The sequence below is a fragment of the Gobio gobio genome, assembly GCF_949357685.1.
Source record: "Gobio gobio genome assembly, chromosome: 1".
In the NCBI taxonomy this organism is placed as follows: Eukaryota; Metazoa; Chordata; class Actinopteri; order Cypriniformes; family Gobionidae; genus Gobio; species Gobio gobio.
The window spans coordinates 77892788-77906303 of record NC_137097.1 but is presented as its reverse complement, the minus strand read 5'-3'; the positions used below and the strand labels follow the sequence as shown (position 1 = coordinate 77906303).

Sequence of the window (13516 nt, the reverse complement as noted above, 5' to 3'; positions counted from 1 at the left end):
CAGTGGATGACCAAGATGAGGAGGAGCCAAGAGGAGACGAGACGAGAGGATGAGCTGATGGAGAGACTGAGGGAGGACAGGAAGTTTCAGCGAGCGACAGAGAGCAGGGAGAGAATGCTGATTGTTTTCTCTTCTTGATAGATTGTTGAGAACTAAAATTTTGGTTTTGGAAATTAAAATGTCTAAATGAAATATTATTGTTTTACACATTATTTTTGTTATGCAAGTTATAATTTGTAAATGAAATAAATAATTCTGTACATTTATTTGTCATGTCAATTAATTTGTAAATTAAACAATAAATTGTTCTATACATTTTTATTTACAGTGCTTTTTACAACTATTTACATAAGTTATGTTTAAGATTAGACAAACAAAATAAATTTTAAAATGAACAGTTCATAAAACAGATGCAAGAAATTTTTTTAATGTAGTCTTTTATTGAGCTGGGCTTTATTGACCCTGTTGAAGCCTCTGTCAGCAGGACATCATCTGGAACAGGGCATTTTCCACTGTCTACCAACAGGTTTGCAGTGCTGACTTATTTGACGGCTGCCATGTCACTAAGATGTTTTCAGAAAGAGGGAAGAATAAATTAAATTAACTCACATCCTCAAATTAAACCAGAAAATATTTTAACATGCATAACTGTTCTATGAGCTGAACTCTGTAGGACAGCGGCCCTCCAGGACCAACGGCGCCTATAATCTATAAGACATATTTCTAGTGTATTTTATTTTTAGATTCTTTTTTAAATGATAACTAATATCAAAATGTGATCCATGTTTAAAATACATAAAACCACAATATTTGCCTCTGAGATGAAGTTGAATAAAAATCTGAGGTACTTCACAATTTTACTCAAATACAGAGTAAATGCATTTCGTTACATTATTTGTAATATTTAGCAAATGTTGACAGCTGCCGTTGAAGAGAACTGAAATTTATATTCTGAAAGTTATATTCAACTGCCTAAAAACAAAACAACAAACAGGTTTACCTCGGCCCATTTGTGTACATAATAAATAAATATAAGTATAAGTAAAAACTATATAAAATCGTATGTTGGTAACATATTAGTCAACATTTTATTTTTACATTAGATTACTGGAGTAAATTGAAACCCAATACTTGCATTTAAAAGTGTAATCTAGCAATTTCTCTTCAAAAATCTGACGTCGAGGCGCGCAATGAATTCTGGGGTAGGCAAGGCTGCGAAGCATCCATCCGAGTATCCTTCATTTCATGGGAAAAGAAGGACGTATTTGCAGGCCGTATTTTGAAGGAGCCTTCGAAGGACCTACGAATTGGGACAGTCTTCGTCGCGCCGCGGTGACGCAATCCGCTATACCTTCCACTGTAAACAAGTCTCAGTGCGTCCTTTGAAGGCTGCGACGGCCGCGCACTTCAAAGGACACGGCCTTCAAAGGATGCAGCCCTTGAATTGGGACACAGCTAGCATGTGTTTCACTTTGGCAACCCTGTGATTAATTACCGGGGCTCCACCCTAAAGACATCCTGATTGCCTGTGAGTGCTAAATCAACCTGATCCCAATTATTAAGAGCGTTTCAATAACACTGGCATCAGTGCAGGTGATTGAGAGTGAAGCTGTAGAGCAGTGTGAATCTGTACAGGAGTGCTGCAGGTTTCTGAACCAGCCTTTTGATTTCTGTCTAGTCTTGAATGATTGCTCCTCATGGCTGTGTGGGAGATTTGTGTTTGGAAAGGGCTCATCTTAGCCCTTTTCCTCTTTGTTGTGGATGGACAGGAAAGGCCGTAAGTACCATGGGCTTTGAAGTGAACAGAAGCTGTCTAATGTAATGATTGGGAGACCAAGGCTTTCTGGTGGCAGCCCATTTTTGATTCACAAACCTGGCAGCCACTTTCTGTGACGGTTCATCCAACATGTACATGTTCTGACCTGATTCCCTTTGGTCTCTGAACCTAAGCTTCATGATGTTTCCACAGGTTATTCATGGTGACATTGCCTGCTGTGATTGAGTCTGGATCTGATGCTAAATTGTGTGCAAGTCTTCTGAAACCCCAAGAGAGTCTCACGATGACAGTTTCTCTGCTTGATGACAACAGGGCGACTCAACTTGTGCAGCAGGTTTCTTCTACGCCGTTTCACCGCTGCTTTAATTTCCAGGTCTGTTATCATGAGACATGTGGCTTTTTCTTGTCTGGTTTGTTGTATGTTAACTGAGTTCCTCTACAGGCTCCTCGAGTAGATGGAGAATCTGTGCAGATGCTGAAGGTGGAAGTTCAAGGGAGGGTCTTCAGCGCGACTGAAGAGCGGAAGGTCATGTTCAGACGTTACCTGCCTTTGACCTTCATCCAAACAGACAAACCCATCTACAATCCAGGACAAACGGGTGAGCTGTGAATGACCCTTTGTTGAGTATAAGAGGTGTAGAAAGTCAATTTACACTACAAGTTCTGATCATCATGTGCATGATGCAATTAATGTGAGCATTTATTGCTGTCTTTTCTAGTGAATTTCAGAGTTGTCACCATGGATGCTAAATTTGTGCCTCTTAATCAGATGGTAAGACATGAACAAACTGCAAATTATTTTTACATGCAGTTTTGCACTTTCCGTTTTCTTCAATGTGTGTTTTGTTCTCTTAAATGCCTAATATTCATGTCTTTGTCTTGCAGTACAATCTGGTGGCGGTGGAGGTGAGCATTTGCTCCAGTCTTTGGATGGAGCTGAAGCTTTTAGTACTTTTGTTTACTTTTTTTCTGAGCTATTAATTGTTTTAATAGGACAATAATAATCGCATTGGTCAGTGGACAAACGTTTCCTCAACGGGGATGATCTTGCAGCTTTCTCATGAGTTAAACCTAGAGGCTCCGGTGGGGATGTATACACTAAAGGCTTTTATTGGCGACCAAATGATCTCCCAAGGTTTTGAGGTGAAAAAATATGGTAAGTTGTTCACATAATGTGCAGCAGTTCAACGACAAATCTGAGGTCCTGAGCTGAAGTTGTTTCCTGGTTTAGTTTTACCCAAGTTCGATGTGACCGTAAACTCACCACAGACGTACAGCGTTGCAGATGTGGGACTGAAAGTTGAGGCTTGTGCCAAGTGAGTGAGGCTTTTATTTTTTTGTCTTGTGGTTTTTCAGGGAGGGGCAGACGGTTGGACGGGGACAGGGATGGGGGGTGAGGTATGATGCGAGTAATGCCTAGTTCAGACTGCCTGATTTTTAGCCCTGATTTTGACTCTCAGACTGGTTTTGAAAATCATAGGCAAATCGGTGCTTGTGCACGCAAGTGACAATCATGCAGTATGAATGATCAAAGATGTGATCCGAGAGAATCGCAGTGAGTTGCCAATGCCCGTGAGATATTTGGCATGCTAAATATCTGGACCTGTCAGCGATTCAAACTCCTGCTGTGTGAACTGTTTCCTGACTGAAAATTCATCAGCGACCTACAGCCAATGAGAGCGAGATACAGGGCAGCTGGAGGTTCGGGGAGTTATAGACCAGAATATCAGTATTTTAATACTTGTTTACAATTATATCAAACAGAAACAAAGCACAAACAGTAGCACATTGCACAACTATTTATGTACCTCCAACTCTCTTTGCAGAACACAATCCTTGCTCCCTGTGTCTCCCCAACCATTTCCTCCACCATAATCTTTTTTTCTTTTTCTCCTTTGCTGCAAATCAGCACACAGACAATTTGGACCGCAAGTTTCTGCACTGCAGTCTATATTTTTAATAACAATTCCAGTCTCGTGTGAGAACTCCGGTCTGACGCACATGTGATCTTGCGTGTTTTGTTGTGAAACGTAATTTGCGGATGGGACCGAACTGTCGCTGATTCTTTCTCTTGTACAATCATGCAGTGTGAACACAGCAGTGACTGAATGCTGGCCCAGATAGTCATGCAGTGTGAAAAGAACAGTGATCCGACCAGTTCGTGCAGTCTGAACTAGGCATAAGAGTCTGAACAGTCCTGTGTTGTGAGCTTGTGTGAATGTTAGCCATAACTTAAGATGTTTTCGCGTTCAGTTCTGTGGCTTGTCCCTGAAGGGAGATATGGCAGTGCACAGGGAACAATAGCAGGATCAAGCTGACCTCCCAACCCAGAGCGACGGGACAAGCTGGATGGTGAGGGAAGGAGGGGGTCAATATCTTAATCCATTTAGCTGATCTTCGGAAATTTTTCCGGACCATAATCAACCCGTTCTGATCCTCAGCGTCAATGGCGAGCGTCCGGTTCATGAATGGACTTGGACATTTAATACAATTTCATGGTCGGACCAGACATGCTGAATAGCAGTTCACTAGCCTGACTAGCCCACTCTTCCCTGCGTCTCCCCCAGTCTGGGCTGAGATGTTACGATACAGTTCCTCAATCTGTGTCACTCTTTGATCTAATACCTTCAGTCGGTCACACATCCCTGAAGCACTCTTTAATTTCCACAGACAGCGGCTAGGTGAATTTACTGGCAGCTGTCTTGCCAATCTTCTGATAGGTCAGGGCAATCCCAAGGCCGAGAAATAGGACCCTGTTATCAAAATGCCAATTATAAATAAATCCTCCAGGCACAGGACTTGCCAGCTGTTCCAGGCGTCCCGCATGTAGCCCGCGACGAAGGTCCCGTCCGGGCAGGTGGGTTCTCCTGGTGCACCCTTCCTCAGTGAGAATCTTGTCAATCGTGCTGAGAGACCAGTTAATTCCATTTCAGTAGTCCAGCAAGCAGGGAGTCAGGAAAAGACAAAGATCAGCACTAAAGCAGAGCGAGGAGCAGATAGAAGGCACGTCTGCTCTGTATGAGATCAGGAATTGGATCTTGATGTTACTTGTGAATTTTCCCAGATACACGTATGGCCAACCTGTACCTGGTCAAGTGTTGGTGGAAGTGTGCCGTGATCCATTTCCATATGTTGAGGATCCTGGTGTGACCCGTCGTTGCCTGGATAAAACTACACAGGTTTGACTCCTGCCTTACAATGGAGGGTTTTTCTGCTTGTGCTTGAATTAAATGTGACCTCTGTTCTGCTACCAGATGAATGCTACTGGCTGTGCTGTCCTTACTGTCGCTACGTCAGAGTTTTTTGGCACTACATCTGAAAATTATATGCAAGACACATTTCTTGTAAATGTGACCGTCACTGAGGAGGGAACGGGTAAGCTACTGACTGATCTGAACCAATGGCTCTGTATGGAGGAAGTTGAGTTTGTTTTTCTCCCCAGATGTAGTGATGTCAAAATCTGCAACAGCGTCCATTACATTTGAAGTTGGCAAGGTTGCGTTTTTGGTTCTCCCAGATTATTTTGAACCTGGATTAACAATTGATGGAAAGGCAAGTGTATTCCTCGTTGCAGAAGCCTTTTACATCGGTTCCCTTTCCTAACCTTGAACATTCCCAACAGATATTGGTGTCTCGTTTCAATGGGAATCCAATTGCGAGCACAGCGGTGTATCTCCTGGATGGCAACAGCTGGCCAAACAAACTGCTGCTGAATCTGACCACAAACCAGAACGGTCAGGCCACGTTTTCCCTCAACACTGCTAATTTTCCTAACGCTGATCTCAATCTGGTGGTAAGATTTGTTCTATATTTTGTGAAGATATAGACCACTCTCGCAAGAAACTGATTCTGTTCATTGTTTCCCAGGCGAGTGTAACTCCACAGGTCATTTATGGTTACAAATCGCCATACTTCACTACAGATACAAGAGGAGTTCCGCTTCTCCAACCTGCTTCTCCTGACAGCCCGTCATCTAGTGAACTGACTATAGTGATGCTCGAGCAGCCGCTCAAATGTGATGCTGTGTTTCCAGTGACTGTGAAGTATTCTTTTGCTGGAGAGACTGGTGGTTACAGCACTGACATTGTCTATATGGTGAGTGGACATCAGTTGTGGTTGGACGTATTGTATACGGTAATAAGATGTATCACGATAATGCACTCGTATGTAGAGCCCTGAAAATGTTTGTTTGAGTTTCAAAAGAAACTGTAGTAGAAAAAAAGAGACAAGAGCATTCATATGCAAACAAATGTTTGATGGACTTTGTTTTATATATAATGTATTTTTATATATAATGTTTCTGAAAGGTTTAAAATGTGCATATGTGGAAAGTCATACAAGGACTTTTCTTGAACGTCATTTGCGTTGAGAACTGTGGACTTTGACCTCAAGTTCAAAGGGGAGGGGTCGCGAGAGAACGAAAGGAAGCTCGTCGGAGGGGAACGAGTGTTCGCAGCAAAGTGAAAAGCTGGCAGTGAGTCAACGCTCACGCACATTTTGAGTGACAGGCCAGTGATTAAAGTTGAGTGAGTTGCTTGTGTGACCGTGTCACGCATCAGGTTTGCAGCTGCCAGCACGCGAGGACATTTTGAGCGAGTTTGGAAAGAGGCTGCACACTTCAACTCCGTGTGAGTCAAATTTATGCACGAGCATCTCACGTGAGAGAATCAGTTTTTTTTTTATTACGTTTATTTGTTTTATTAGAGTATATCCGGAAGAATAATCCCGTGTTTAATTTCTGAAGTTCAGTGGTGCAGTTGTAATAAATTGGGTAATTTGGTTGAAATCCGGAAGAATATACTCGTGTTTTTTATTAATTCCGTGGAGTATCACCGTGGTGTGCGTAGTTAGGAGGCAAGTGCGTGCATATTTTCGTTAAGAAACAGAGATCGTCGAGTCAAGATTTGGAGCACTGCATGGACTTTAGCGGATGCATCTCAAGAGTTAATCGACATCCACTCACATCGTCATGGGACACGACGGGGTTGCTGTTTATCATCTCGTCAGGAAGTGAGGATTAGAGGTTTCTCTTCTGAAATTGGAATTGTGTTTCCTGGATTCGTGAGTACATTGGTTTTGCATCAAAAGAGCTCCAACTAGGGCGCCATCGGTGTACTGAAAATCCCAGCTGGGTACAATTCAAAGTGTTATCTTCATTTTATTTTTGTCTTGGGGAAACGGTGATTATTTGAATTTATTGCTGTTGATTTTGTGAATTTGATCATTCAAGAAGAAAAAAATCACACAAAGACAAAATAGTTCAGCGGAAAATAAATAAATATATGGTTATTGATCTGGTGTGATTTCTGGTGGGGGAAAAAACACTTGCTATTTAATTTTTCCTGTGAAATATTTGTATTTCCATAAAATGTAAACACTTTTTTTTTTTTTTTTTTTTTTAATTTCCAAATAGAAAACATAGGTTAAGATCTGGGTTATATTGGTACTGTAACTGTAAGAAGTGTGCCTTTACTGGGGTAGCGGATAAAGTAAAGATCCCTTAGCCAGATAGCTATCTTGTGAGCCAGATTCTACCCGGCAGGAGGGCTACACGTATAATATTGTTATCGTGGGCACTTCAAAAGTACAGTGAATGTGAACTACTTGCGATATTGTTTGAATACATGTTCTGATTCTTTATTGTTCAGTGTCACACTTAACAATAAGGCTCCATATTTACCACTAATTCATTAGTTGACCACTTAAGCTCTGGGATAATTCTTGGGGATTTCCACCTGGATTTGGCCTACCAAAATTGAAAAGCTTCCCATACCCACATGCTGTAGTCTAAATGCACAATTTGCATGTCATTTTACATGAATGACAAATTAAATTTCAAAATGTAAAAGCTCATTTAAAATAAAGTTTAAACTATTTAATGGACCTGAGCAACTTTAAAGGATTGGTTCACCCAAAAAGGGAAAATCTGTCATTAATTACTTTACTACTATTTATTACATGAAGCGTTCTGAATCAGTGAGTCGATTCAGCGGTTTGGATCGCCAAAGTCACATGATTTTAGCAGTTTGACATGCAATCCGAATCATGATTCGACTCACTGATTCATAACACTTCGCTTCATGATGTAAAGTGATGACTGATTTCAAAACACTGCAAGTCATTATTTAGGTTTTTTCCACAAACTATTCTCGTCGATTCAAATTGTGGAACCACTGTAGTGAGAGGGACTTTGTAACGACGTCTTTAGTACCTTTTTATGGGTCTTGAGAGTGTAAAGTACATTGTGCCAATGGAGGCCTTTCTGAGCCATCGGATTTCAACTAAAATATAATTTGTGTTCCGAAGATGAACGGAGGTCTTAAGGGTGTCGAACAACATGAGGGCAAGTCATTTAATGACAGATTTTTCATTTTTGGGTGAACTAACCCTTTAAAAAAAAAATTAACTGTAAAAGAAATGTGCTCCTTGTTAATGCATTAACTAGTGAGACCTTATTGTAAAGTATAATCTACCTTTTCCTGCAAGTTATTTAAATATTTTGATAATGCCGTGATCAAATCTTCAGCCATTAATCGCAACATGAAAAATGATACTGTCACGTAGTTGTGGTGGTGCATGTTATATACACCGGTTTGTCTTCTGTCAGGTCTTGTCCAGAGGAGTGATTGTCCTCCATGGATTTCAGACGGTCAGAGCGAGGGCTTCTAATCCCGTCACCAGCGGCTCTGTGTCGTTCCAACTGTCTGTCAGTGTCGATATGGCTCCAGCGGTGCAGATTCTGGTCTACTGCGTTCTGCCCAGTGAGAATGTAGTTGCAGCTAGTGTGTCGTTTGACACTGAAATGTGTTTCCAAAACCAGGTATAATGTGCTCTAGCATCTTTTGGCTTAATGTGGGGCATGATGTGCCCTACAGCATGTTGGTCCTTGTTTCAGGTGTCTCTACAGTTTTCTCCTGCTACGGCCGTTCCCGCTGAGGGAAATGTTCTGACTGTCTCTGCTCAAGCAGGATCTCTATGTGGCATCAGTGCTGTAGATCAGAGTGTCCGGATCTTGGAGCCAGGAAGACGGCTGAGTCCTGAAATGGTATCCATGTGCAGTTGCTTTTTAAATCCTTGAGCTTGATTGTCATTCAGGTTCAGCTCAGAATTTGAGTAATGCTGATGAGTCAATTGGACAAACCTATGCAATTATAGGGCTGTTATGATTTATAACAGTGTTGGTGTAACTAATGCCTAACATTATAAACTCTGACAATAACATGTCAAACAATGCCTTTAATTTTACAGAAAGTCAATATAGCAACACTATTGTTTCATGGTCCCAGGTGTTTGACTTGCTCCCAGTGCGCTCGCTATCAGGTTACCCATACAGCATTGAGGATGAACCACCGTGTTTTGGTATTCAACCGCTAGCTATTCGTGTAGCTCGCTATGCTGTTCCTACAAATCAAGCCTACACAACCTTCAAGGTAGAAAACAAGTCTTATTCAGTGACTACATGGTCATGAATTGAAGTCAATGACTCTGTATTGTGGTTTGACTCTTTACTATGACAGAGCCTGGGAATGAAGATCGCAACAAATCTTGCTGTACGAGCCCCTCTGTGCCAGTGGTATCCCGGCATCCCTGAAAGTAGGTTATTTTGGTGAAAACAAATTCTGAATGACCTGGTGAACTTGCCTTCAGTTATTGGAGGTTATTCCTCATTCTTTGTGAACAGCGACTTGTGTGGGGTTTTTATAAATGCAATAAGAGTGGCAGTTATTCTATATATTAGTGTAGTATATTAGAATATTAATTCTGCCGGCTAAGAACGTGTGGAGTAAATGGGTGTACATTGCCTCTTTCAGTAATGACTCTTAATGGTCCTCTTGAAGCAGAAAGTGCTGGAAGCGAAGCTTCCTCTTTTGACGTGACCATCAGGACTTACTTTCCAGAAACCTGGATCTGGCAGCTTGCTCAAGTGGGGTTAGTAAAGCATCTTGTTATTCCTTCTAAAGTACTTTCCAACAGTTTACTAATTCCCCTTTATTTCTCTTCTGCTGTCCTTCAGAGCCGCTGGATCAACACGAGTTCCCCTCACTGTTCCTGACACCATCACTACATGGGAGACTGAGGCGTTCTGCCTGTCCTCCAAAGGATTCGGTCTGGCTCCTCCTGCTCTTCTGACGGTCTTCCAGCCCTTCTTCCTGGAGCTCTCTCTGCCATATTCCATCGTCCGTGGGGAGTCATTTGATCTGAAGGCCACGGTCTTCAGCTATCTGTCCAAGTGCATCATGGTCTGTCATGGTTTATTTACCTTTTTATATAATGGATCTGTAGAGAAGGTCCCATCTTTGCTCCATGTTTTCTGTTTCATTGGCAGGTTAAAGTAACTCCAGCTTCATCCACAAACTTCACTCTTAAACCATATCTTCAGCCGTACTCGTCCTGTCTTTGTGCCAATGGGAGAAAGACCTTCAAATGGGTTCTCTCAGCTTCTGTTCTTGGTCAGTTTTGGACTTTTTCTAAATTTGAAGTGTGCGGTGTCGCTCACTTCCTGTCTGTCACTGCAGGAGCTGTCAATGTGACTGTCAGTGCTTCCGCTGAGATATCCCGGACTCGATGTGGCACTGAGGCTGTGACCGTGCCGACGAGAGGACGCGTTGACATTGTCACTCAAAGTCTACTTGTCCTGGTACGTGTTAACCAGCATTCTGCCGTTTTATCATGGAGCTCATTCTGCTTTACTGATGTGGTTTCATTGTTTGTTTGTTTTTTGCTTTTTTTTTTATAGCCTGAAGGTGTTGAAAGGACAATCACCCAGAGTTGGTTACTGTGTCCAAAGGGTTTGTTTTCACTCAATGGTTCCCAAACACATTTTCTCGCTGTATAGCCAAACATTAGCCTAGCACTCAATGCTGCTCCATTTTGTTCATTCTGCAGGCAAAGTTCTTTCTGAAGCCGTGTCGCTGACGTTTCCAACAAATGTGGTTCAGGGATCAGCCAGATGCTCAGTTTCAGTCCTTGGTAAAGCATTTGAAGTAGAAACTGACAGGTGACGAGAGTAACTTTGTTTCTGATGTGGGTTTTGTTTGTCTCGTAGGGGATATAATGGGTCGTGCACTGAACAATCTAGATGGGTTGTTACAGATGCCATGTGGCTGTGGAGAACAGAATATGATCATTCTTGCTCCCAATATTTACATCCTGCTGTACCTGAAGGTCACAGGGCAACTCAAGGCAGCCATTCGAGAGACTGCCACGGGCTACCTTAATAGCGGTATCGATGACAAATCCACTTTAAATGTTTATGAGCCTAAATGCCAAGGTTTAGTCCTGATCTTCCCCTTAGACTATCAGACTGTCTAACTCCCTGACCAATTTACATGTGGCTTTTGACCTAATCAGGATATCAAGGGCAACTGAACTACAAACACAACGATGGTTCATACAGCACCTTTGGTTATGATGAATCCAATACATGGTGAGTTGCATCCTGTTCTACTGTTGGGTGTATATAAGCTGTTGTGGCACTAGCAGTTTCTAAGGTCAATTTGTCACAACCTTCTTCACGGCCAGGTTAACTGCCTTTGTCCTGAGGTCTTTTGGTCTAGCGAGGCAATTTGTCTTCATTGATCCAAATGTCCTGCAGAGTGCAAGGGATTGGTTGATCGGCACGCAGGGTTCAGATGGCTGTTTCATACAGCAGGGAACTCTGTACCACAGTGACATGAAGGTTTAAAAAAAAAATTAAATTCATGATCTGCAACAACAGACTCGGTGTGAAGACTGTTCTAAATCTTTTTTTCTTTTTTTTAAAGGGTGGCGTTGGTGACCGCGTGACCATGACTGGCTACATTGTTGCATCGCTGCTTGAACTAGGCGTCCCCACCACTGTAAAACATCTCAAGTAGTTCAATGAGCTCCATTTAGATGACCTTGCTGTTTGACGCTTACTTTGATTTCAGGATCCCGTCATTACCAAGGCTCTGTCCTGCTTGAGGCCTGTTGTTGGGAACCTGGGAAACACTTATGCCACGGCTCTGCTGGCCTACACCTTCAGTCTTGCTGGAGAGACCACCACTCGATCTCAGCTTATAACTGCCTTGGAAAACCTTGCCATTTCTGAAGGTGAAATTTACACCAGCCTCTTGATATTGGTTATTGTCTTTGGCATCAACTTTCTCCCCTGTCTCATCCTAAGGCAATAAGCTCCATTGGTCTCAGACAACAGCTGGTGATACTCTGGCAGTGGAGATAACCGCTTACATGCTGCTAGCAGTTCTCGCTGTTCAGCCTCTCACAACGGCTAATCTGGGCTATGCTAACCGCATTGTCAACTGGCTGGTGACCCAACAGAATCCCTATGGAGGCTTCTCCTCGACCCAGGTTACTGACCCCCAAACATGAGCATAATCCTTGTGTGGAGTTATTAATCTGGTGCTTGTTTTCAGGACACAGTGGTGGCTCTTCATGCCCTGTCTGTGTACGCTGCTCAAGTGTTTCAGTTGGATGGCTCCAACACCATAACCATACAGTCCTCAGTGGTAGGAGGAGACTCTTATAGCTTCACCGTGAATCGGGACAACAGGCTGCTGTATCAGGAGAAGCCCCTGAAGAACATTCTTAGCAAATATAGTGTTAAAGCATCAGGAACCAACTGTGTGTCTGTGCAGGTCTGTATCTTCTCCCCCCCTGTGTCCATGCAAATCCCAATTTTATTTAATATATTTGTTCTGCAGGTTGCATGTTTCTACAACATCCCAACACCCGTTAAAGTCGCCAGGACACTGAGTGTTGAAGCGAAGGTGAAGGGAGACTGCCAACCACTTGGAGCCAATCTCATGTTGAACTTCACAGTGAAGTAAATAGCTTTGGCTTTCCTGAAACCAGCTCTTGTTTGACTCTAGCAAAAGGAAGCAGTGTTCTTGATCCTGTTGACTAAACCACTTTCCCTCTTACTTATTCAGGTACAACGGTGTAAAAGCAAGCACTAATATGGTTATCGTAGACATTAAGCTCCTGTCAGGCTTCAACGCAGATACGTCACTGGTTTGTGTTGAAGATTTAGTCCCAATATGCTAGAAGCTCCTTCAAATATAACTGTCTGTAAACTATGGTTTTCCCCTCAGCTTGGATCTCCACCCCAATCGTTTGCTCCACTAGTGGAGCGAGTTGATGCTGATGATGACCATGTCCTAGTGTATCTGAAAGAGGTGAGACTGTGTACACTGGGTATATTACTAGCTGCCATCTTGAGTACTGTTCATCCTTTCTGTCTCGTAGGTTCCCAAAGGAGTCCCTATGGGCTACGCTCTTCAACTTAAACAAGTTCTTCCAGTGAAAAATCTCAAGCCAGCAGTCATCACTGTTTATGACTACTATCAGACAAGTATGCTTTCATAAATGTAATCTTGCTTTACTCTGGCTGAATTCACTGAACATGATCCAGCTCATTTTGTTCCTCTTTCAGGTGATTCGTTTGAGACCACCTACATGTCACCCTGTCTGTGATTTGATTCAGTACTGGCTGCAAGACGCATGACTTAAATAAAACTGCTTTTATACAATCAGGTGTATTTTTATTTTTTTTGCACCAATTGTCTAAACGTAAGATTTATGTATTTGACTTGCATATACATTTTCCGAGCATTTGGATTACATGGTTTTTAACAAATTCATAAACCTTGTGATTCATATTTGTAAGTCAAACATAAATGAAATGGATAAGATTCATGTAGTACACACCAAAACACCCATTGCAAATAATGCTGCCTAGTGTTTGTGCACACTACT

The 13516-nt window shown here is 42.3% G+C and overlaps 1 protein-coding gene across 1 annotated transcript; it reads left to right on the top strand.

Annotated features, from left to right (window-relative positions):
• Positions 1 to 1697: 1697 nt before the first annotated feature.
• On the top strand, positions 1698 to 13234 carry LOC307123170 (alpha-2-macroglobulin-like; the record flags this gene model as incomplete). The annotated part of the gene is made up of 34 exons (XM_079811599.1): positions 1698 to 1777; positions 1970 to 2150; positions 2220 to 2376; positions 2497 to 2549; positions 2663 to 2683; positions 2771 to 2933; positions 3009 to 3093; positions 4842 to 4956; positions 5032 to 5152; positions 5220 to 5329; positions 5400 to 5570; positions 5645 to 5872; positions 8385 to 8597; positions 8673 to 8822; positions 9064 to 9207; positions 9295 to 9370; positions 9589 to 9706; positions 9792 to 10017; positions 10104 to 10227; positions 10294 to 10415; positions 10515 to 10566; positions 10664 to 10747; positions 10824 to 11000; positions 11129 to 11204; positions 11300 to 11456; positions 11542 to 11616; positions 11689 to 11851; positions 11925 to 12109; positions 12175 to 12396; positions 12463 to 12584; positions 12691 to 12772; positions 12853 to 12936; positions 13007 to 13112; positions 13194 to 13234. 34 exons carry the CDS (start codon positions 1698 to 1700, stop codon positions 13232 to 13234), a joined length of 4284 nt encoding a protein of 1427 aa, XP_079667725.1.
• Positions 13235 to 13516: the final 282 nt, after the last annotated feature.